This window comes from Sinocyclocheilus grahami, unplaced genomic scaffold (genome assembly GCF_001515645.1).
Source record: "Sinocyclocheilus grahami isolate Dianchi unplaced genomic scaffold, SAMN03320097.WGS_v1.1 scaffold214.1, whole genome shotgun sequence".
Lineage (NCBI taxonomy): Eukaryota > Metazoa > Chordata > Actinopteri > Cypriniformes > Cyprinidae > Sinocyclocheilus > Sinocyclocheilus grahami.
The window spans coordinates 927,553-948,060 of NW_015505393.1; the positions used below are offsets into that span (position 1 = coordinate 927,553).

Below are 20,508 nucleotides of genomic sequence, written 5' to 3' on the forward strand. Positions count from 1 at the left end.
TTAATGTTGGGAAGGGGTTTGGAGGGGGGGGGGGGGGGATTATGCGTAATTGTCATGTAAATTGTCAATGTCACAATGCAAACATTTAGGCATTAAGACAATTTTAATTGTTAGGCTCAATTTCTCCAAAATGTTTATTATATTATATGTGTATTTATTGTAATATAATATTTCTTTATTTAGATTTTTGGGTGAAAAATTACTTTGATGAATATTCGTTAATGAATGTGTGGAAAATTGGTGATGCTGTTCATCTCTTCCAGGCTTGCAGTAGAAGAAAAGGCGGCTTGTATTGCCCGCTGCTCAGGGGAGGAATGCAACAGCATAGTAGAGGAAACGCTGGCTGAGGAGCTGGCTGCAATGGCAAAAGAGATCCTGGACAATGAGTTGAGGCGCGTCTGCAACTTCATCAAGAGGTTTAAGGAGCTTATTATTTCTCTTTATGTGGATAAAAGAATCCCTGGAGCAGCAAATAGGTCTCCAACAGAAACCTTTAAAGAACAGACGTATGCATATACTTTAGGTGGCGTGACGTGGTAGCCGTGCGTCGTCAGCTAAAGAGGCAGATGCGTGGTTTCCCTGCAGCCCCTGGCTGTGTAGATCCACGGTTCAAACTGAAGGCTCTCGTACCCAGTGCCCCTTCCGACCCCTCTCTGGACCTCCTGGCCCAGGGGATGGTCAACCTGGGTAACTCCGGCAACATGGCGGTTTCCTGCACAAGGTCTGTTATTGGAGATTTCAATTTTTTTTGTGGTGCTTAGATATGTTTTTTTTTTTAAATGCGTCTTAATGATTGTTCCTGGCAATGACCTTTAATATTATAGATTGCTGAAAATGAGACAGGAAGCAGTTCATCAAATGAAAGTGTCCTACTACTACAATCTCTTACTGAGGTCAGTACAGTGGGGCGAAAGTGTGGCATAGATGTGCAGAATGCAGATAATTTTTATCACCATGATTGTATGGTTAATTATCCTTTGGCAGTGAGCGTGTATGGATGCCTCTTGACCTGCCCACTCTTGTGGCAGAAAGCACCCCTAATGCTCCTAACAGAATCTTCTGGAAAGCCACGCTTCTGTTGCCAAGCAGCTGTGATAGTGACATAAGTTATGCAAGCAGGTAAGGAACGAAATTGTAGGAAAATTTCTTAAAACATGTAAAATCATAACTGACCTCTCTTGTTTTTTGTTTCCATGCAGGATTCTGACAAACTGGCTTGAGGTTAAAGTGGGTGGAGGAAACCAATCCGAAGAGACTGAGAAAGAACTCAAATGGCAACTGAAAACGCTGTGCATCAGTCACAGCCTGACAAATATTAGGGGACAGACTCATGAAGTTCACATTTCTATAAAGGTAAGCTTCAGAAGGAATAGTTTTCCTAGAAAGTTCAAATTCTGTCCTTATTTACCCAGTTAAAGTGAGGTATTGAGCAGAAAATGGTCCACGGGGAAAATTCCAACTCATGAAATGAAGCTCACTAGTATCCAGTTATCCAAATGTCTCTGCATTGACTTGACTAACCCCTGTGTGCAGGCATGTCATGGCCCTCTGAGTGCAGAAGGCCAATGTCTGCTGGAGGAACAGAAGGAGCTCCATGGTACCAACGCTCTGTTGATGCTACTTCCCTCTCTCAGTGCTGGACAGGGTGAAGAGAATGAGGATGTGTCCCTGCCCCCTGCCCTCCTTCAGCTGAGGCAGGTGCAGCAGGCCAGCTGCTGGCACTGTCCTGTACCACTGGTTGTGGTGGTTACTGGCAACCAAGAGGGTGGTACTAATGATCATGGTTTGGAAGAAGGCAAGTTTTGTAGTAAAGACGTAGTATAATAGACAATACTGTTAAAGACTGCAATCTAATTATTTTATTGTCTCTCTCACAGCACTCATGTTGAATATGTTAGTCAAAGATGGTCTCATCTCTGAATACATCTTCGTCCATATACCTGCAACCCTCACTGACCTGCAAGGCTCAGAGCAGGTTGGTCTACAAAGGAATATTGAGAATGCACAGTTGTTCTTATTAAATATAGTTAAAAATATTTGTGTTAGGGATGCGTGATATATGTGGTTGTATCGGTATCCGCTTATATATGTGACCTTTTTATTGCTATAGTTATTGGCTCAAAAAGTAAAATAGGGCGATATAATTAAGGTGATAAATTGTAGCCAAATAATCATTGCGGACCCACATTTCATGTTGGCTTATCTATTTTAAACTCAAATAAATATTATTTTAAACTTTTTTTTTTTTTTTTTCTTCAATTTACTTTTTTAAAGAGCATCTGAAATTAAAAGTAGATTCCACTGTTGTAAATAATGTTTGGTGTCCTTTAAAGCAATGGATAGATGCTTTTAATTTTTTTTTTCAGACAAAATGCAGATTGATATCTTCAATCCACCAATATATTTATTAAAAATGTAACATGGATTATGTATTTACACATTCTTTTTATAATTGATCTGCTTCAGATGAGCGATGTCATCAGGTGGCTTGCTGCCCACTCTCCCGCTGGCCCAGTCCTGTCCTCTCAGACCCTTCTGCAGGTTGTTGAGTTAGGCCTGTGCCGTGAGTTCTACTCCAGACTACAACGAGACAAGCAGGGCAGGAAACATGCGGGCCTTCCGTCTCAGCACCCGGAGCCTATCGTGCAGCTCTGTAACAGTGTGCTGAGTTTCCTAGCAGGTGTGGTTTCGTCAGAGCATCTGTCCAGTCTCTGCTGGCCACCTCCTGAATTCTCTCTCCCCGAGAACAGTGAGCTGATTCCTCATCATTCCTGGAACTCTCCAGAACACCTGGAGTGGCTGAAGAGAACCATCCTCAGCCGGCAGCTTCCTGAGTGGGATCTGCCTCCCATTAGTGGTAGGTTTTGTTTTAAGTACCAATTTGATGTAATCAATTTTGTTTTGCAGAATTTTCATAGTTCAGGTAAAAGTTTAGTACTTTTATTGAGAAATTAAAACTAATCACTTTTCTTATTTCTCAGCCTCCTGGCCACATTTGTGTGCCTATATATTCCAGTATGTATCCCAAATTCCTACCTCACCCTTAAGCCAACCTATTCTAATGTCCCGTCTGGAGAACCTGCTAAGAAGAGTGAACTACCAATACTTTCATGTGAGCGGTGCAGATGAGGATGACTATGAGAAGATTGGACCGTCCTTTCACGAAATTCCCTGGGATGAGATCATATGCCTGTGTGTAGAGCATCGTATGAAGGACTGGATTTTGGAACCGCTTGTGGCAAAAGGTGAGAATAACAGATTGGTAACGGAATGCCAGTTATGAGCTTTGAACATGTTCCATTGTTTAAAAATGTATGTTTTGACTCTTATAATCACAGATGCCCTCACGGATGATGGTGAGATTCTTGTATACTTTAACAAAGACAGCCTGAAGAATTTCCAGCCCCCTGACAGTTGGATAGAGGCTGTGAAACTGACATATCAGGAAAAACGGCAAGCCTCAGAAGTGTAACTATCACTCTTCTACATATGTATTATTCACAGTATAATCTTATATTACATAACAGTCTTACAGTAAAAGATTCAAACAAAATCGCAACGTTTTCTGATAGATCAAAAGTCAGGCCCCCCACTACGGCCAGACATTTCCCCAAGCAGAGGCTGTTCCAGAGTCACATAAACACGGAAGAATGGCCTTCTGTTTGTGATACTGCACAAATTCCAATATTGCAGCGCTTTGAATGGATTCTCTCTTCCATTCGCGATATGAACGCTGAAAGCCAGAGGTTAGCATTAATAATTTTAATATTAAAATTACATTTTTTTTTTTTTTGCTTGGATGTTTGCAGTAACCATTTCTTAACATATCAGTAGGATTGGAGAGCGGCTACAACATCGGATTGAAGCAGAACCTTTGTGCCCTTCATCATTTCCTCTTACCCTGACCTCTATTTCCGTGACCATGACCCCCTCCCGAAAGCATCCTGCTGCTGGCACTGTTTATATACAGGTAGAGTTATACCAGAGACACCTTCACAACTGGATTAATATACTTGCATTACTATAATTGCGTTAAGTCTCAATTTTTTGTGTTTTTAAAGGAAAATGAAACCGCTGACCTGGCTGAGAAAATATCATCTCCTAGCAAAATAAACGGACTCTTTGATGCAGACAGCGCACAGACTCCCATAATGGAGCGACTTCAGCGTACTCTCTCAACTGTTCAGGAGATGAATGCTGAGGGCCAGAGGTTAGCTTAAATTTTTTTTAATGCACTAAACTGAGTTTTACACAAACTTGAGAAGATTTTAGATCAGTATTTGTACCCTATTCCGCTCCAAACAGTAGTCTCATTTTACACCTTTTAAATTGTAATGATGCATTATGGGATTTTGTCAATTTTATTCATTTTGTTTATATGCATATCTAGAATCGGAGAGCAGATTCAGCGTCGGATTGAAGTGGATTATTTGTCCTCTGCCTCTTTTCCTCTCTTCCTTCCCTCCACCCTCCTCTGTGCACCTCCTCTAGTTAGGACCTCCTCTTCCAAGCACCCTGCTGCTACCATTCACATACAAGTACAGTATTCTAGCGTAACTGTAATGAATACCTAGAACTAATATGAATTTAAAAAGCAGCTTTAATTATAAATGCTTTAAACCGGCTTTTGTTTTTTTATTTGAAGGAAGTGGAACAGACTGCTGCATCGTTTGAAAAACACAGACCAGTGTCTTTGTTACAACGTTTGCAGGACTTGAAAAGAGAGTTGTCGAGTCAGAAAGAGGAGGAACGTGTGTGTGACCTCAAGCTGACGTGTCTTTTAGACATTGTAGAGAACTGAAGATGCTTCAGTGTAACAGCAGCTGCTGAATACCACTTCCAGTCTCCCAGCTTGAAAGAAAATGTCCTTTACCTGCTGCTTATTGGTCTCAACAGTATTTATTTTTGCCGTTTTTAAGTTTGTTTTGATTCAATCCATTTGCTTAAGTCGTGTGCCTCATCCATTAAGTTGAATTAAATCTTAGTGTGAATCTCCTTGTACTTAAACACAAATTTAGAACTGGTTCATTTGTTTGCATACATACTTTTCAGGTTTATGAATGATAGAGTTGAATGTATTTTGTTCATCACAATAATTCTGTTGTATTTAATTGTATATTTTTGGACAACCATAAAGATAGTTTTTATTCAACTACAGGTCATGAGGTGATTAATTATTCATGACACTCCAAACGTGGTTTGTGTAAAGTGGCAATTCACACCCATTTTGCGATGTTTCTATCTTGTGATTGGAGGGCCTGTCCTCTGGTCATGTCTCTCTATGCGATAGCGCTGCATTCCGACCGCGATAAGCATTATGGGAAACATAGTTTCAGGATAAAACCCATTTCCATGATTATACCGTTTTGAGAACGATTTAAGGAACAAAGAACTACATTTCCCAGGCTGATTTAAAGGAGGCGTTTACCTTCTCGATCAGCTGAAATATGATGGGTTCTTTTCAGCTTACAAGTTTTGCTCATGCACTTCAAAGATGACAGAGGGAACGTGAGTATAATTAATATTTGCGATTGCTTATGTTATTTTAATACGACGCAGATATCAGGTGAATACTTCCCATAAAGACACATTTAACCGAAACTATATATTAATTTATATATGAATTTTAATTATTATTATACGTATCAATGCCCTATAACGCATACAATAAGCATATCTGTAGATGTTGTCTTTATTATCATATAATTTATATAAGTATATAATATAATTTATTGGAGTCATGAAACTACAAGGTGTTTATTTTATTGTATTTTATTTAATAGAAAGTCAATGCCAGTATTTCGTTTTTTACTGACAACTAAATTTTAAATAAAGTAATGAAAAAGAAAAGATTTTCATTGTTATTTTTAGATGCACATCAACTTTTTAAACATGGAAGGTTTGAAAAGTGTTACTATACTATGTTACTATGTCCATCCAAGTGTAACATTTCAAGGTTTGATTCAGGTGTCTGCAGAGAAGGGGAGGCCCCTATAAGACTGAGTCGGTGATGGATCTCAGCCGCTGGAGGTTGAGTAATGTGGAAGGCAGACAGACTTTGAGGTACATTGAGGAGGCAGACCATGTGGACAGACAGCAGAGCATGCTGGAATCTCACTCTCTGGGACTGGACGTGGTAAGCATGAACATTACAGACAAGTGTACAATGGCGTACGTTACATTCTTATATTCATGTTCATATCTAATCTGTTTCTCTTTGACCTCAGGGTGAGTTGGCATCCCCTGCCGCACTGACTGCAGTAGAAGCTGCACTGAAGGGAATGGACTTCTACAGCTGTCTCCAGGCTGAAGATGGACACTGGGCTGGGGATTATGGTGGACCACTTTTCTTACTTCCAGGTCATTCATTTATAATAAGCTGTTTGGACATAAGCTTTCTTTGTTTAGTCATTAGATGAAAATAAATATTATGATAATATATAAATAGTAATTTATATATAATATAAATAAATAATATTAGTTGATTAACTCATTCATTTTTAAGGTTATTAATGGAACTGGGAAACCTAGAAATATCAGAGAATTTTAAAGCTAAATTGTCCTTTTGTCTTATTGTTGATGGTTTTCAGGTCTGCTCATAACCTGTCATATTGCGAAGATCCCTCTGCCAGATGCATGGAAGCAGGAAATGGTTAGATACCTTTTAGGGCCTGTGAGTATTAATAACACTATCTGTTATTATATGGGATGAATCTCATGATACCTTACATGAACATGTCCAGATTATATTTCACTCACAAATCAAATAGTGAACCAAACTGAGACCATTTTGAAGGCTCAGGAAACCTTTGCAGGTGTTTTAGTTGATTAGCTGATTGGCATGTCACCATATTCTAATTTGTTGAGATAGTGAATTGGTGGGTTTTTGTTAAATGTGAGCCAACATCATCACAATTAAAAGAACCAAAGACTTAAACTACTTTAGTCTGTGTGCACTGAATTTATTTAATACACGAGTTTCACAATTTGAGTTGAATTACTGAAATAAATTAACTTTTCCACGACATTCTAATTTATTGAGATGCATCTGTAAATAAGAAATTAGAAGGAAATCAATTACTGTAATGCAAAAATAAAACTGTTGATGTATTACTACATTTATACATCATGATGACAGTATTTTATTTGTTGTACTGACTTTATACTGATTTAAGTTTTTTCTCCACTAGCTTACTTGTAATATTGTTGGCTCTTTGACAAAATGCTTTGTTCCTTTTTTGTATGTTGTTTTGGATGAAAGTGTCTGCCAAATGCATAAATGTAAATTCACCTGAATAAAAATAAAATCACTGGATTAAAATTATTATTTTTAGTACTGTTAAAGTAATTAGAATCAAAGAACCATTGAGAATAATGTATTTTTTTGTAATTATCAATCACATTTTTTTTTTATAAAATAAATGTTTAGATGCTTTAGATAAATGATGATTTGGAGGGAAATTAGCATAACTGTCATGAATATAACATCATAATGCTAATAATGTCAATAATCCTAAAAATTAAGTAAAATTAGTCATGTTTTGTCATTTAAAGGGATAGTCCATCTACACTGTAAAAAAATTTACGGTAAAAAAAACAACAGCTGTGGTTGCCGGAATTTTACCGTAAAAAATGCAGTAGCAATGTTTTAAGTTTTACGGTTTTAACTTAAATTTACAGTGTACAATGTTAATATACCAGCCTATTGAAGTACTTAAATCTGTTTTGTTCCTTTGTAATACACTGATAACCACCAAATGCAGGTGGTGATGAGAAAGTCACATGATGAACCAAAGCCCATCACAAGCAGCTTTTAAATAATAACATATATAGAAGGTGCACAGTGTCCTTCACACAAACACTAAACACCATCATGGTAACACATAAAACTGAAATAATGCAATAAACATTAATTTAACAACATTAGGTGTAACACACAACCCTAATATACAAACCTGATAAGAAAAAACTAAGAAACAGTTATTTCAAGAAAAAAACATCAAATTTGAAATGTAACTCAATTTGGAATGTCAATTTATGGTTATTCATTGTAAATTATACGATCTTTTTCACTTCCGAGAACGGTATACTACCGTAAAATTAATGTTCAATACATTGTAATGTCCAATACAGTTTTTCACCGTATATAGTAGGGGAATTTACCGTTAACCATTTAACAGGTTTTTACTGTAGCATTTTTACAGTCTTTTACTGTTAAATTCACCGTCATTTTTTACAGTGTAAAAATTAGTATGGATAAATAAATGATGACAGAGTTTTGTTGATCAATATGTTGGTACGCTGGTATGTGGACGGACCCACATCACCTGCCTTTCAGGAGCATGTGTCAAGGATTCCTGACTATCTATGGTTCGTAGCCTGATTTTAATAATGTCCTATTTTATATAATTATAATAATAATAATTGGTTTCTGTCTTCCTTTTTTTTTTTTTTATGCCCCAGGCTGGGTCTGGATGGTTTGAAAATGCAGGTGAGAGGTTGTCATTATAAGGAATTTAACCTTTTTGGCTTCTAAAGTTTGTTATTCTGATCAGTTAAGCAATTAAAATTTTATTATTAGCAATAATAATAACAATTACCTCTCAAATTATTATTTATTTCTATCAGGGTACAAACGGATCACAGCTATGGGACACTGCATTTGCAGTACAAGCATTTCTTGAGGTACATATCTTTATTAATAAAGCCGAATTTGGCACATAACCGGTGATTTCTCTGATCAGTTGGGTTTGTTTTCTAAACAGGCAGGAGCCAAGGACATACTGAGGTTTACAGAATGCCTAACACAAGCCCATCATTTCTTTGATCTGACCCAGGTGAGGATGATTAAATCAATTTTTTTTAAAACATAATGTTCTTTATTATTACAACCTGTTTATGTATTTAGCTTTAACTTAACTACATTGGTATTGACAATGTTAAATTTGCTTATGTGCTAATCCAAATACAGTGGAGTCCAAAAGTGAGACCACATTGAAATAATTTTTTCTTTTAATTATGGAAATAATCAAAAAAAATTTTCTTTTTAATTAAAACAAAATTAAACAAGTTTTGTTGTAAAATAAATGCATCGTTCAAGCTCACTAATCAAATTTGAACGAATTTGTGACATTTCCTTTGTACAAACGGTCAGTTTTTGCTTCCGCTGAAGTGCAAGAAAAAAGTCTTAATTTTAATTATATGTATGTTTTAAATATAAAAAGCAAAACAGAGACATTTCACTTGTACTCTCAGACCTTTGGCCCCCACTGAAATGTAATAATTTGGTCTCTATGTGAGGTCTAATCAGTTTTTAATTTTTATAGATCAAAGATAATCCTCCGGAATATAAGAAATACTATAGACAAATGAACAAGGTAAATATTTGTGTATTGCTTTTCAACTTTCTTAACCATTCTTAATCTGCTCTTCAACACTTTAATGAGTGTGTGTGTTCATGTGAATCAGGGAGGTTTTCCCTTCAGCACACGGGACTGTGGTTGGATAGTTGCGGACTGTACAGCGGAAGGGCTGAAATCTGTGATGCTGCTGCAGGAGCAGTGCGGTTTCCTCAAAGAAAAAGTTCCTGCAGAAAGACTCTATGATGCTGTCAATGTGGTAAAAGCCTTATTTACATTTCAGACATTTTTAACATTATGTCTGTGTCTTACCAGTGCAGAGCCACAATAAGCTGATTTACAGAACACTTATTATAGGAACAATCCCCTTGGAGCAACCTGTGGTTAAGTGTCTTTCTCAAGGGCACAATGAGCTTAAGCCACTATGCCACACCGAGCCTCTTTATGACTCAAATCTCATCAACTCACAGCATAGACAGTGTGCTCATCTTTAATCTCAGTCCCTCAAAAGTTTTATTTTTGTTCATTTTTACTAAGACAAATGAGTTCAAATGTAAGTTAATTGATTACATTCAGTATTTATTCATAGGCTTATATTATATAGTGTCACTTCTCTAATGCTCATCCATTGAAATTACAAAGTGTAATGCATCCAAACTCACAAGCCATGTCAGAGCAAACACACTAATTGTATACACTATTGTTCAAAAGTTTGGAGGTGGTGTGATTTTTAACTTTTTTTTTTGAAAAATGTTTTTGAAAAATGTCTCTTCTCTTATGGTCACCAAAACCATATTTATTTGATCAAAAATACAGTACAAGTAAAAATATTGTGAAATATAATTACAATTTTAAATCGCTGTTTTCTATGTTAATATGTTTTAAAATATAACACAAAATATAATTTCTTCAGAATTTCATTCAGAGATCATTCTAATGTGCTGATTTGGTGCTCAAGAAACATTTCTTATCATTATCAATGTTGAAAACAGTTAATACTTCATATTTTTTGTAGAAAACCATGATACATTTTTGTATGATTCTTTGATTAATTGAAAATTGTAATATATAAAAACTGCATTTATTTGAAATAGAAATCTTCTTTATTATAAATGTCACTTTTGATCAATTGAATGTGTCCTTGCTGAATAAAAGTATTAATTTTACTGACCCCAAACTTTCAAAAGTGTAGAGTAATTTTTTTTCATCTCTGTGATTTTGTTTCAGCTGCTAAGCATGAGAAATCCTGATGGAGGGTTTGCCACGTATGAGACCAAACGTGGTGGAAAACTGCTAGAGCTGCTGAACCCATCTGAAGTGTTTGGTGCGCATGCAGTAATATGTCATATTCAGTGCATTATCCATCGGTCTTGACATGTCTGATTCCACCTCTTTCTCTCCCAGGTGATATAATGATTGATTACACGTATGTTGAGTGTACCTCAGCTGTAATGCAGGCACTGAAACACTTTCACAGCGTATATCCTGAGCACAGAGCTGAAGAGATTAGGTACAGCCAAGCACAATTTTTCAGCATATTGTGGTTTGAAAGATGGTTTGGTTAAACCACATCTCTTGATCACATAGGACAACTCTTCAGCAGGGGCTGAACTACTGCAGGAGGGTTCAAAGACATGATGGCTCGTGGGAAGGGTAGGCGTTTGTCCTTTTATAATTAGAAACATTATTCTGTTGCTTCTTAGTCTGTTTATGAAGTATTCAGCTTGTCTTAGGTCCTGGGGAGTCTGTTTCACATATGGAGTCTGGTTTGGTTTGGAGGCATTTGCATGTATGGGCCACACTTTCCAAAGCGGGTATGTTATTTGTTTGTGTTCTCATGTTGATGTTCATTTAAAAAAATCATCAGTGTTCTTTTACTGCACTTTGCACTTTATTTAACCCCCTCATTCATTGCTTTTCTACGTTGCAGGTCTGTTTGTGTGGAGGTGAAACGCGCCTGTGAGTTCATGCTGTCGAAGCAGATGGAGGATGGAGGCTGGGGCGAGGACTTTGAGCCATGTGAGCAACGGCGCTACGTTCAGAGCAAGAACTCACAGATCCACAACACCTGCTGGGCTTTGCTGGGGTTGATGGCTGTCAGGTAACATCAGCACCAGAGTTTCAGGAGAACATTTAGCGTTTTTCAAAAGTGTTGATTTTTGGCAAATTCATGGCAAAAATTGGGGCTGCTTTTCCAAAACTGGAGAGTAAATTTATTTTAAAAATGTCAAATTTTTCAGAGTGATCGAGCGAGGCATTCAAGTTCTGATTGATAAGGAGCTGCCCAATGGAGACTGGCCACAGGTGAGCAAAGCTGTTGCCAGATCTCCAAAATTCATCTGGGGTCTCTCTATCGGTCTAATAACGTGCTGGGTTGTTTGCCTGTTTTCAGGAGAACATTTCTGGAGTGTTCAATAAAAGCTGCGCCATCAGCTACACCTCTTACAGGAATGTGTTTCCTGTGTGGACACTGGGCCGTTTCTCACGGCTCTACCCCTGCAGCCCTCTGGCTGGGAAACTCCAGCTCTAAGTCAGATACTGTGTACTTGTGCCTCAAATAAGCAATATCTGATCAAAGACAATTCTTATTTGAAACAAACCTGTTTGCTGCTCTTTAGAAAGTAGGACTGATTTATCAAAGTCTTTAGAATATTATCTACAGAATAGTTGATTCATTTTTGTGCTCCTTTAACCACGGGACAAAGGCTTTGTATTCTGTAGATGATTCTGTAATTAAATGTGATTTTCTGTACTCTTACAATAAATCGTTTTATATTTTGGCTTTATATTCTTCTTACTCTGTGTATGATTTATGTTTTATAATCCCCCCTCTGGTTTGAACTGATTGAAATCAGTTCAGTTTAATATTGTTGGGGAAACTGCACACTGCTCAGTAGTTTAGAATGCTCTATGTACAAGGTATGTACAAATTATTATTATTGCTTCAAAGATTGCAGGCTTTTATTTTCATCGTATATCCTACATTATGTATATTAACAGTGACATCTCTTCACATCTTTTATGACTCATTTAAACTATACCAAGTGTTAAGACATTTCAGCCAAAATTGAATTTTAACAAAAAGGACTGTTATTGTTCAAGATGAACACCACTGAATTAAAAGTATGTATATGTATGTATATATACATATATATATATATATATATATATAAAATTATTATTATTAAATGTTACATTTAGCACAAAACTGAATTTAAATGCGAACTTATTTAAATTTGAATTTATTTAAAAATAATTTTATTATCCAAAGTGGACCTAGTCCCCACCTGAATTAAATATGCAAAGTAATGAGGTCATGTGACATCAATGTAGCCAAAGACTACATTGACAAATATTGCGTAGTGTGTTGTGTCTCACATAATACTTTTTAAATAGTATGCTGTATGCATTGTGCAGTATTAGATTAATATTTCTTTCTGAGTCTGACTACAGCCCTGCTGAGCAAAGTATTTAGTACATTGTAAGCTCAGCAAACATAGCAGTGTTGGGGAAAGTTACTTTTAAAAGTAATGCATTACAGTATTGCGTTACTCCATAAAAAAGTAACTAATTACGGTACTTAGTTACTTTTTATGGAAAGTAATGCGTTACGTTACTTTTGCGTTACTTTTTAAATCTGGACAGGGCTCGCTTGTTTGTTTTTAAAATAAAAAAGTTATATTTTTGGCAAATATAAAAGCCTTTTCACACCAAAAGTGAAATGAATGCGCCTCAGGCTGAAGGGAAAGTACATTTACGTCCGTACAGTAGAATGCAGAAGAAGAAATTTCAACACACTTCAGCAATAAACAAAGACACACAAATGTTTGTCTAGAGTAATTTGTGCTTATTAGTACGGTTGAACTGGATCATCGAAGGTCAGAAGCAAAGACATTGGTTAATAGAATGGGATTAAATACATAAAGGATATTTGTGCTGTTTAACATTTAATTATTGCAGGTTTGCGTCATATTCTGAGTTGCATCTTCTGTTGCATACAGTAGCATCTTCTGATTTCTCTCAACATGGGGACAGGAGCCTTGTCAATCAATAAATTGGAAAAAAAAGTAACTTGCGTTACTTATTTGAAAAAGTAACTCAGATATTATCTTGTAAATTAAAAAGTAATGCATTACTTTACTAGTTACTTGAAAAAAGTAATCTGATTACGTAACTCTTATTACCCCCAACACTGGCAGTATGTACAAAAATGATGATGATGATGATTATTATTATTACATTTATATTGGGTGCAGGCTTTTATTTTGACATGCTGAAGCATTGTTTCCGCGTTCACGCTGCTCTAGGTTTATGGGTGAAGCCGGTTTAATGAACTGCCGATTTGAATTCCTCACTGAACATCTTTCAGTTTTGTGCGGTGTTGAAGTGCTTTCTGCAGCATGACAGGACGGAGATATGAATGTTAAAGTCACGGGTTAAAGGATGGCTTCAGGATGGCGGCAGCCTCGATCAGTTAGAGCTGCTTTACTCTTTAACACCATCATCATCCTCATCAGCCCCGGCGCACAGACGCACACCTGTGACCATAAAGTGCCCCTGCCTACAGAGGTCAGTCCCTCTTATTTGTTATTCTTTCTTCTGACTGTCAAATACTAGATTTGAGAATGTGCCTTCTTAATAACATATGAGAGTGTGCCTCCTTAATATCATGCCATGTTGTGCTTTTATCCCCCAAAATAAAAAATAACTCAGGTTGTCAATCTGCTAACGTCTCCTTTATGTTCCACAGAAGAAAGAAAGTGGCATTAGGGTAAATAAATGATGGCAGAATTTTTATTTTTGGGTTAACTATCCCTTAGTTAACTAAAGACATTTATCTGGATGATGTCACATTAAAGGGACAGTTAACCATAAAATGAAAAATCTGTCATCATTTACACGCCTTCAAATCTGTATAACGTTCTTCTGTAGTACATAAAGAAATGATATAGCAGTCCCAGCTTTTTTTTCCTATTCAGTGAAAGTCGTCCTTAAGTGCTCAAATAATCTATTCATATTATTTTAGCTGTACTTATAATAATCTCTGCTCTTTGTCATTCTAGGTCATACATAAAGTGTTTCTGAAGCCAGATAGATTGACCAAAAGAAGCACTGACCAGCAGTTAAAGATCCAAATAGAGTACGACTCCAGCTTGGATGGGTTAGCTATAAGTTTATCATTTATTTAATACAGTAATGCCACATTGTCATTGTCATACATTGACTTCACAATACCTTTATTGCTCACACAGGTTAGATGAAGCCAAAAGCAGCCTCGTGAAGGTACATTTTGACTTCTGTAGTCAAGGTTTTATCAATATGTAAAGCTAAATGTTATTTGTTAAATCTTAAATATAGCCTTTCACCTCTAAATAGGATGCATGCTTACATTATTGATCTTTTTCTGCTTTGTTTCAAGGACAAGCTCCTCCCACAGGCTATTGATTATCTTCAGAAGGCCTTCAGGGTTCGCAGGCAGTCAGGTCCAATATTACTGAGCAGGTAATTCTCTTCTAAGCTGGTATTGTCTGATAGCAAATCCTCTTAAAATTGCACTCAGCTATGTCCTTCTGGAAGCTTGGTGGATATTTAATCTCATTAGTGTCTTTTTTTTTTATCCCAATTAATTTTTTTCTTAATGATTAGACAATGTGCAACCAATCAGTACCTTAGGAAAAGAGATGACCCACATCGCTACTGTCAGGGACCATGTGCAGACATCACCAAGTGTGGCCCAGTCGTCGTCCCTGAACAACATTTGCAGGTAGACCCCCCCCCAAATATTTTGGCCAAAAATATTTCCTCCCTTATTTTGTTTATTCCTTATATTTTTTTTATTACAATATATTTGCTGCATATAAACCATACAGATTAGTAAAAAAACTAAACAAACAAACTTTAAGACATATAGTGATTTTGTTCCACATTTTTTTTGGTAGCTTAATATGAGCAATATTTCACAATACCCATTTCATACTGGTGTGAATTACTCAACCAAGCCTATTTATTTCACCCTTTGGTGCTTGGCAAATGTTGATTTTGGACTCCCTTGATTTCACCCTAAATTATAATAAGCATTGTATGAAAATTAAGATGCGTATGTTAGTCTTTGACGTAGGGCTGCACGATTATGACAAAAATCATAATTGTCGATTATTCCTTTGAAATTGTAATTGCGATTATTAATTACGATTAAATGAATGATGTTTACACCTTTGTTTGAAGCAACTGCATGCCATATTTTTATATGAAAATAAACAAGCTGAAAACACTAACTAAAATAAACTTTTATTGCTTTTCTATAGTATTAAGCCTCAAATGTCAACTATACATTGGATTGGTTTCTTCTTTAAATAAAAAGGTAAAAATATGCATGGTATTATAATGTTATACTAAAACTAAAATTAAAACAATGGAAAAGCCCTTAAGATAACATGTAGAAAGAAAAAAAGCATCTTAAGCATGCCGAATAACATAAGTGAACTTTGAATGATTAATTGCTGCTTTGAACTGTTATGTAATTGTGGCATCCGTAATTGTAATCGTGATTAGAAATTCGATTAATTGTGCAGCTCTACTTTGATGTAATTGGTGCAGTTCGAGTAGCTCTATTGATGGTTATGTTTATATATTCAATTCTGTGTTTGAAATTTAACAAAACAATGATCTATATAAACATACAGAAGCATCATGCCTACTTAAAGATCTATTTGAAGTGGATTTGTTTAAATGGGAAAAAAAATTCTAATGCTGATAAATGTAAATATGAGAATTTTTGAATCTTAGAATGAGGTCTCCTTTAGCAATGCAGGGTTTGCAGTGAGTCTGGCAAGTCCTGTGGCCCCGTTGGTCCTCCCGATGGTGAGGGGGTGGCGAGGGCAGATTTTGTGTTGTACGTGAGTGCGATGACCACAGAGCGTTGTGGACAAGAGAACATCGTAGCCTATGCAGCGTACTGCCAGCTGGAGTCTGAACTGGACAGGTAATGGCAATAATTAATGAGATGGGAATGTATGGTGATTTTGATTTGCTTTACAATATACTGTGGAAAATAGTCCAGTGTGTTGCTGACAGTAACGGCTGAATTTCTTAATGTAGACCCATCGCTGGATATGCCAATTTGTGTCCCAATATGATCTCCACTCAACATCAGGAGTTTGAAGGGATGCTGTCCACAGTCAAACACGAGATCATACATGCCCTGGTAACAACATTAAACTCTGCACATCCGCATGAGTAGAGCTTTATAGTTTTCATTATTGTACAATTATATGTTCTATATGTTTTAAGGGTTTTTCTGCAGGACTCTTTGCCTTTTACCATGATGATGATGGGAAACCTTTGACACCACGTTCTGCAAGTGGTCTACCTGCATACAATGAAAGGTGATGGTTATATTTGTATTTTTATTTGTTTGAAATATAATTTAAAAATATTTCATAATATGATTTTTTTTATTATTGTAACACTGTGATATTTATATTGCATGATTATTACAGGTTAAAATTGTTATTATTGTTGGTAAAAAAAATGCATGATATATGTATATAATGTACCTTTTATGGTTAAACTATTATATATATAGTACTGTGTTTATTTCTTTTTATATATCTCTCTCAGTTTAGGGTTATATCAATGGAGTGATAAAGTCATTAAAAGAGCAACTCGGCTGTGGGACATCCGTGGTGGCCACATGGTTAGACACACGGTCCATCTTCTGGCCACCCCGCGTGTAGTTGTAAGTATTTCTTTCATTTTAAAACCGGGGTGTCAAATTCAATTCCTGGAGGGCCGGAGCCCTGCAGAGTTTAGATTCAACCCTAATTAAACACATCAACTAATCAAGTCCTTCAGGCTTATTTGAAAACTACATGGTATGCGTGTTGGAGCAAAACTTCAGGAATTGAGTTTGACACCCCTGTTTTAAAGGAACACCATCTAAATAGTCTAATTAAGCTACATTAATTATTTTGATGTTTTATCAGGAGGAAGCCAGGAGACATTTTAATTGCCCCATTCTAGAGGGCATGGAATTGGAGAACCAGGGAGGTGCTGGAACAGAGTTCAACCACTGGGAAAAACGCCTGTTAGAGGTACTGAAACCAAATGTTCTGGGGTGGCGTTCATGAACACCTAACTATTTCAGTGTCAGTATGGTCAAAATACAGTTTAAAAAAAAATTTTAATTCAGCATGTTTTATTTCAACAGAATGAGGCAATGACTGGATCTCACACACAGAACAGAGTGTTTTCTAGAATTACTTTGGCCATAATGGAGGATACAGGGTAAGAGAAGTATTGTTGCTTAGTGTAGTTTATTTACTTATGGAGATTGAACTTTTATATTTACAGGTATAGTTCTCCCAAAAATGAAGATTGTGTCAATTTTTTCACCCTCATGTTGTTTCAAAGATGAATAGCTGTATGCTTTGTGGAACACAAAAGATGATATTTTTAAGAATGTTGGTATCCAAACAATTTCAGTTTCCATTCACTCCCCCACAGTATGGACAAAAAATGGACTATGGAAGTCAGTGGGACCCAAAACTGGTAACAATATTCTTCAAATGTATTATTATTTGTCAAATTTATTTTGTGTTTCACAGAAAAAAGACACAGGTTTTAAAGTGAAATGAGGGTAGGTAAATTATGACATAATTTGCATTTTTCAGTGGACTACCCCTTTAAGTGTAATTTAGTAATTTAAGTACTAGAATGTACGGAGCCCCGCACATGGCATGCAAGAAAATCAAACAAAACAAAAAAATCGTAGGCGCAATTTATTAATTCGTTCCCTCGATTTACTAGATTGTGCGCATGATTTACTTACAATGAGGGAACAAATTATTAAATCGTGTGCACGATCTAGTAAATCGAGGGAACGAATTAATAAATTGTGTGCACGATTTACTTAAAAAGAGGGAACGAATTATTAAATCGTGCGCACAATCTATTAAATAGAGGTAACGAATTAATAAATCGTGTGCACGATTTACTTTAAATGAGGGAACGAATTATTAAATTGTGCGCACAATCTAGTAAATCGAGGTAACAAATAAATAAATCGTATGCACGATTTACTTAAAACGAGGGAACGAATCATTAAATCGTGCGCACAATCTAATAAATCGAGGTAACAAATAAATAAATTGTGTGCATGATTTACTTAAAACGAGGGAACGAATCATTAAATCGTGCGCACAATCTAATAAATCGAGGTAACAAATAAATAAATTGTGTGCATGATTTACTTAAAACGAGGGAACGAATCATTAAATCGTGCGCACAATCTAGCAAATCGAGGTAATGAATTAATAAATCGTGCCCACGATTGACTTAAAACGAGGGAACAAATTATTAAATCGTGCGCACAATCTAGTAAATCAAGGTAACAAATTAATAAATCGTGCCCACGATTTACTTAAAACGAGGGAACGAATGATTAAATTGTGCGCACAATCTTGCAAATCGAGGTAACGAATTAATAAATTGTGTGCATGATTTACTTAAAACGAGGGAACGAATCATTAAATCGTGCGAAAAAATCTAGTAAATCGAGGTAACAAATAAATAAATTGTGTGCACGATTTACTTAAAACGAGGGAACGAATGATTAAATTGTGCACACAATCTTGCAAATCGAGGTAACGTATTAATAAATCCTGCCCACAATTTATTAATTTTTTTCTTGCATGTCATGTGCGAGGTTCCGTAAGAATGGTAAGTATGCAATATTGTAGGGGGAATGTGGTTCAGGAATATGTTACCAGGATGGTGTGTCCATTAAAACACAGGTAACACTTTACAATAAGGTTCATTAGTAAACTACATTAGTTAACATGAACTAATAATGAACTGCACTTATACAGCGTTTATTAATCTTTGTTAATGTTAATTTCAACATTTACTAATACATTATTAAAAATGTATTGTTAACATTAGTTAATGCACTGTGAACTAACATGAACTAACAATGAACATCTGTATTTTTATTAACTAACGTGAGCGTAGATTAGTAAATACAGTAACAAATGTATTGCTCATGGTTAGTTCATGTTAGTTAATACATTAACTAATGTTTAACTAATGAACCTTATTATAAAGTGTTACCAAAACACATTGGATAGTTCTCAAGTCAAGATCCTTTATTTGTCAGAGCACGGTTGCATAGGAATCAAACAATAGAGTTGTATCAATAGAGTTGTATGGTATCTAAACAAAAACAATAAAGAACAAACAAGACCTTAAATACATTTAACATCATGGAGTTCAAAAAATGAATTACAAATCATATAATCCAACAAATTCAAGCAATTTTAACAATCAAATACTAAAGAATTCTGAATCACCTATAACAATTCAAAGTTAAACCCAAACAAACATAACCTCAAAATAATACAAGAGAATAAATTTACAAAGTCAGACACACACACCAACTCTACAGAAATCTCTCAACTAGGAGAGAAGGAAAAGGAATGACTGCTTCCACTGCATGCTGCCCATACCAATAGTATCCAGCTGCAGACCCATAGCACCAGCAGTTTCAGAACCACAGCCACAGAACCGCAGCCACAGAACCGGAAGTGAGGGGCGGAGCTTACATTTTTTTAACAGAGTAGCGCCACCTTACGGTTTTTAAGGGGTAATTTGCTTTTATTACACACGATACGTCATACTTTATGTATGTATGCATTTTATAATGACATATTAAGCATTTTATAAACAATCTTGTGTAATTTAGTTGTAGACCTATACAGTTATTCGTTTCATTGTATTATGCGAGTAATTTCCTGTTTGTGATATTAAAAATAATGTTTGAAATTTCTGGGCATTTTATATGAAATATACTTTAATCACAAGATTCAAAATAAATGTTTACTCCACAGTCAAGGACACGTGCATCATAAATGTTTCAATATGAAAACTAAAACATTTCAATAAAACACACACACACAAACAGCAGCATACTTTTAAAAGTAACAATCAACATGTACACAATAATTAAATTGAAGTTTATAAAATGAACAATTCACTATTAAGCCCATTTTGTCATGACAATCCTGCATGAAAACTATTCTGCATGAAAACTTACAAAATGAACAATTCACGCTTGGGCACATTTTGTCGTGACAATCTTGCATGAATTCAA

General features: G+C 35.8%; 3 protein-coding genes across 6 annotated transcripts in view; all 3 read left to right on the top strand.

Annotated features, from left to right (window-relative positions):
* Positions 1-5,119, top strand: part of LOC107596074 (germinal-center associated nuclear protein-like) — a 19,954-nt gene extending 14,835 nt beyond the window's left edge. For 3 of the 4 annotated variants that reach the window (XM_016286684.1, XM_016286687.1, XM_016286685.1), the window contains exons 17-31: positions 264-416; positions 524-721; positions 825-893; positions 985-1,119; positions 1,200-1,353; positions 1,534-1,795; positions 1,878-1,975; positions 2,467-2,857; positions 2,982-3,245; positions 3,339-3,468; positions 3,573-3,746; positions 3,832-3,970; positions 4,062-4,210; positions 4,391-4,538; positions 4,646-5,119. In XM_016286684.1, coding sequence (XP_016142170.1) covers positions 264-416; positions 524-721; positions 825-893; positions 985-1,119; positions 1,200-1,353; positions 1,534-1,795; positions 1,878-1,975; positions 2,467-2,857; positions 2,982-3,245; positions 3,339-3,468; positions 3,573-3,746; positions 3,832-3,970; positions 4,062-4,210; positions 4,391-4,538; positions 4,646-4,801 — 2,620 coding nt within the window. In that variant the 3' untranslated portion in view covers positions 4,802-5,119. The remainder of the gene's footprint in view (positions 1-263; positions 417-523; positions 722-824; positions 894-984; positions 1,120-1,199; positions 1,354-1,533; positions 1,796-1,877; positions 1,976-2,466; positions 2,858-2,981; positions 3,246-3,338; positions 3,469-3,572; positions 3,747-3,831; positions 3,971-4,061; positions 4,211-4,390; positions 4,539-4,645) is intronic. The other variant, XM_016286686.1, reaches the window with a different exon arrangement.
* A 19-nt stretch (positions 5,120-5,138) lies between these two features.
* Positions 5,139-12,136, top strand: LOC107596088 (lanosterol synthase-like). Its single transcript, XM_016286705.1, has 17 exons — positions 5,139-5,508; positions 5,968-6,136; positions 6,228-6,360; positions 6,591-6,677; positions 8,277-8,370; positions 8,464-8,491; positions 8,629-8,685; positions 8,766-8,837; positions 9,327-9,377; positions 9,469-9,618; positions 10,587-10,683; positions 10,764-10,869; positions 10,947-11,012; positions 11,093-11,173; positions 11,290-11,460; positions 11,600-11,663; positions 11,752-12,136. Exons 1-17 carry the CDS (start codon positions 5,495-5,497, stop codon positions 11,887-11,889), a joined length of 1,578 nt encoding a protein of 525 aa, XP_016142191.1. The 5' UTR covers positions 5,139-5,494; the 3' UTR covers positions 11,890-12,136.
* Positions 12,137-13,652: 1,516 nt separating this feature from the next.
* The window catches only part of LOC107596075 (leishmanolysin-like peptidase), a 12,255-nt gene continuing 5,399 nt past the window's right edge, over positions 13,653-20,508 (top strand). Inside the window, exons 1-11 of the mRNA XM_016286688.1 lie at positions 13,653-13,928; positions 14,423-14,520; positions 14,612-14,642; positions 14,779-14,861; positions 15,006-15,123; positions 16,163-16,341; positions 16,458-16,563; positions 16,650-16,744; positions 16,980-17,097; positions 17,345-17,452; positions 17,569-17,645. Coding sequence (XP_016142174.1) covers positions 13,803-13,928; positions 14,423-14,520; positions 14,612-14,642; positions 14,779-14,861; positions 15,006-15,123; positions 16,163-16,341; positions 16,458-16,563; positions 16,650-16,744; positions 16,980-17,097; positions 17,345-17,452; positions 17,569-17,645 — 1,139 coding nt within the window. The 5' untranslated portion in view covers positions 13,653-13,802. The remainder of the gene's footprint in view (positions 13,929-14,422; positions 14,521-14,611; positions 14,643-14,778; positions 14,862-15,005; positions 15,124-16,162; positions 16,342-16,457; positions 16,564-16,649; positions 16,745-16,979; positions 17,098-17,344; positions 17,453-17,568; positions 17,646-20,508) is intronic.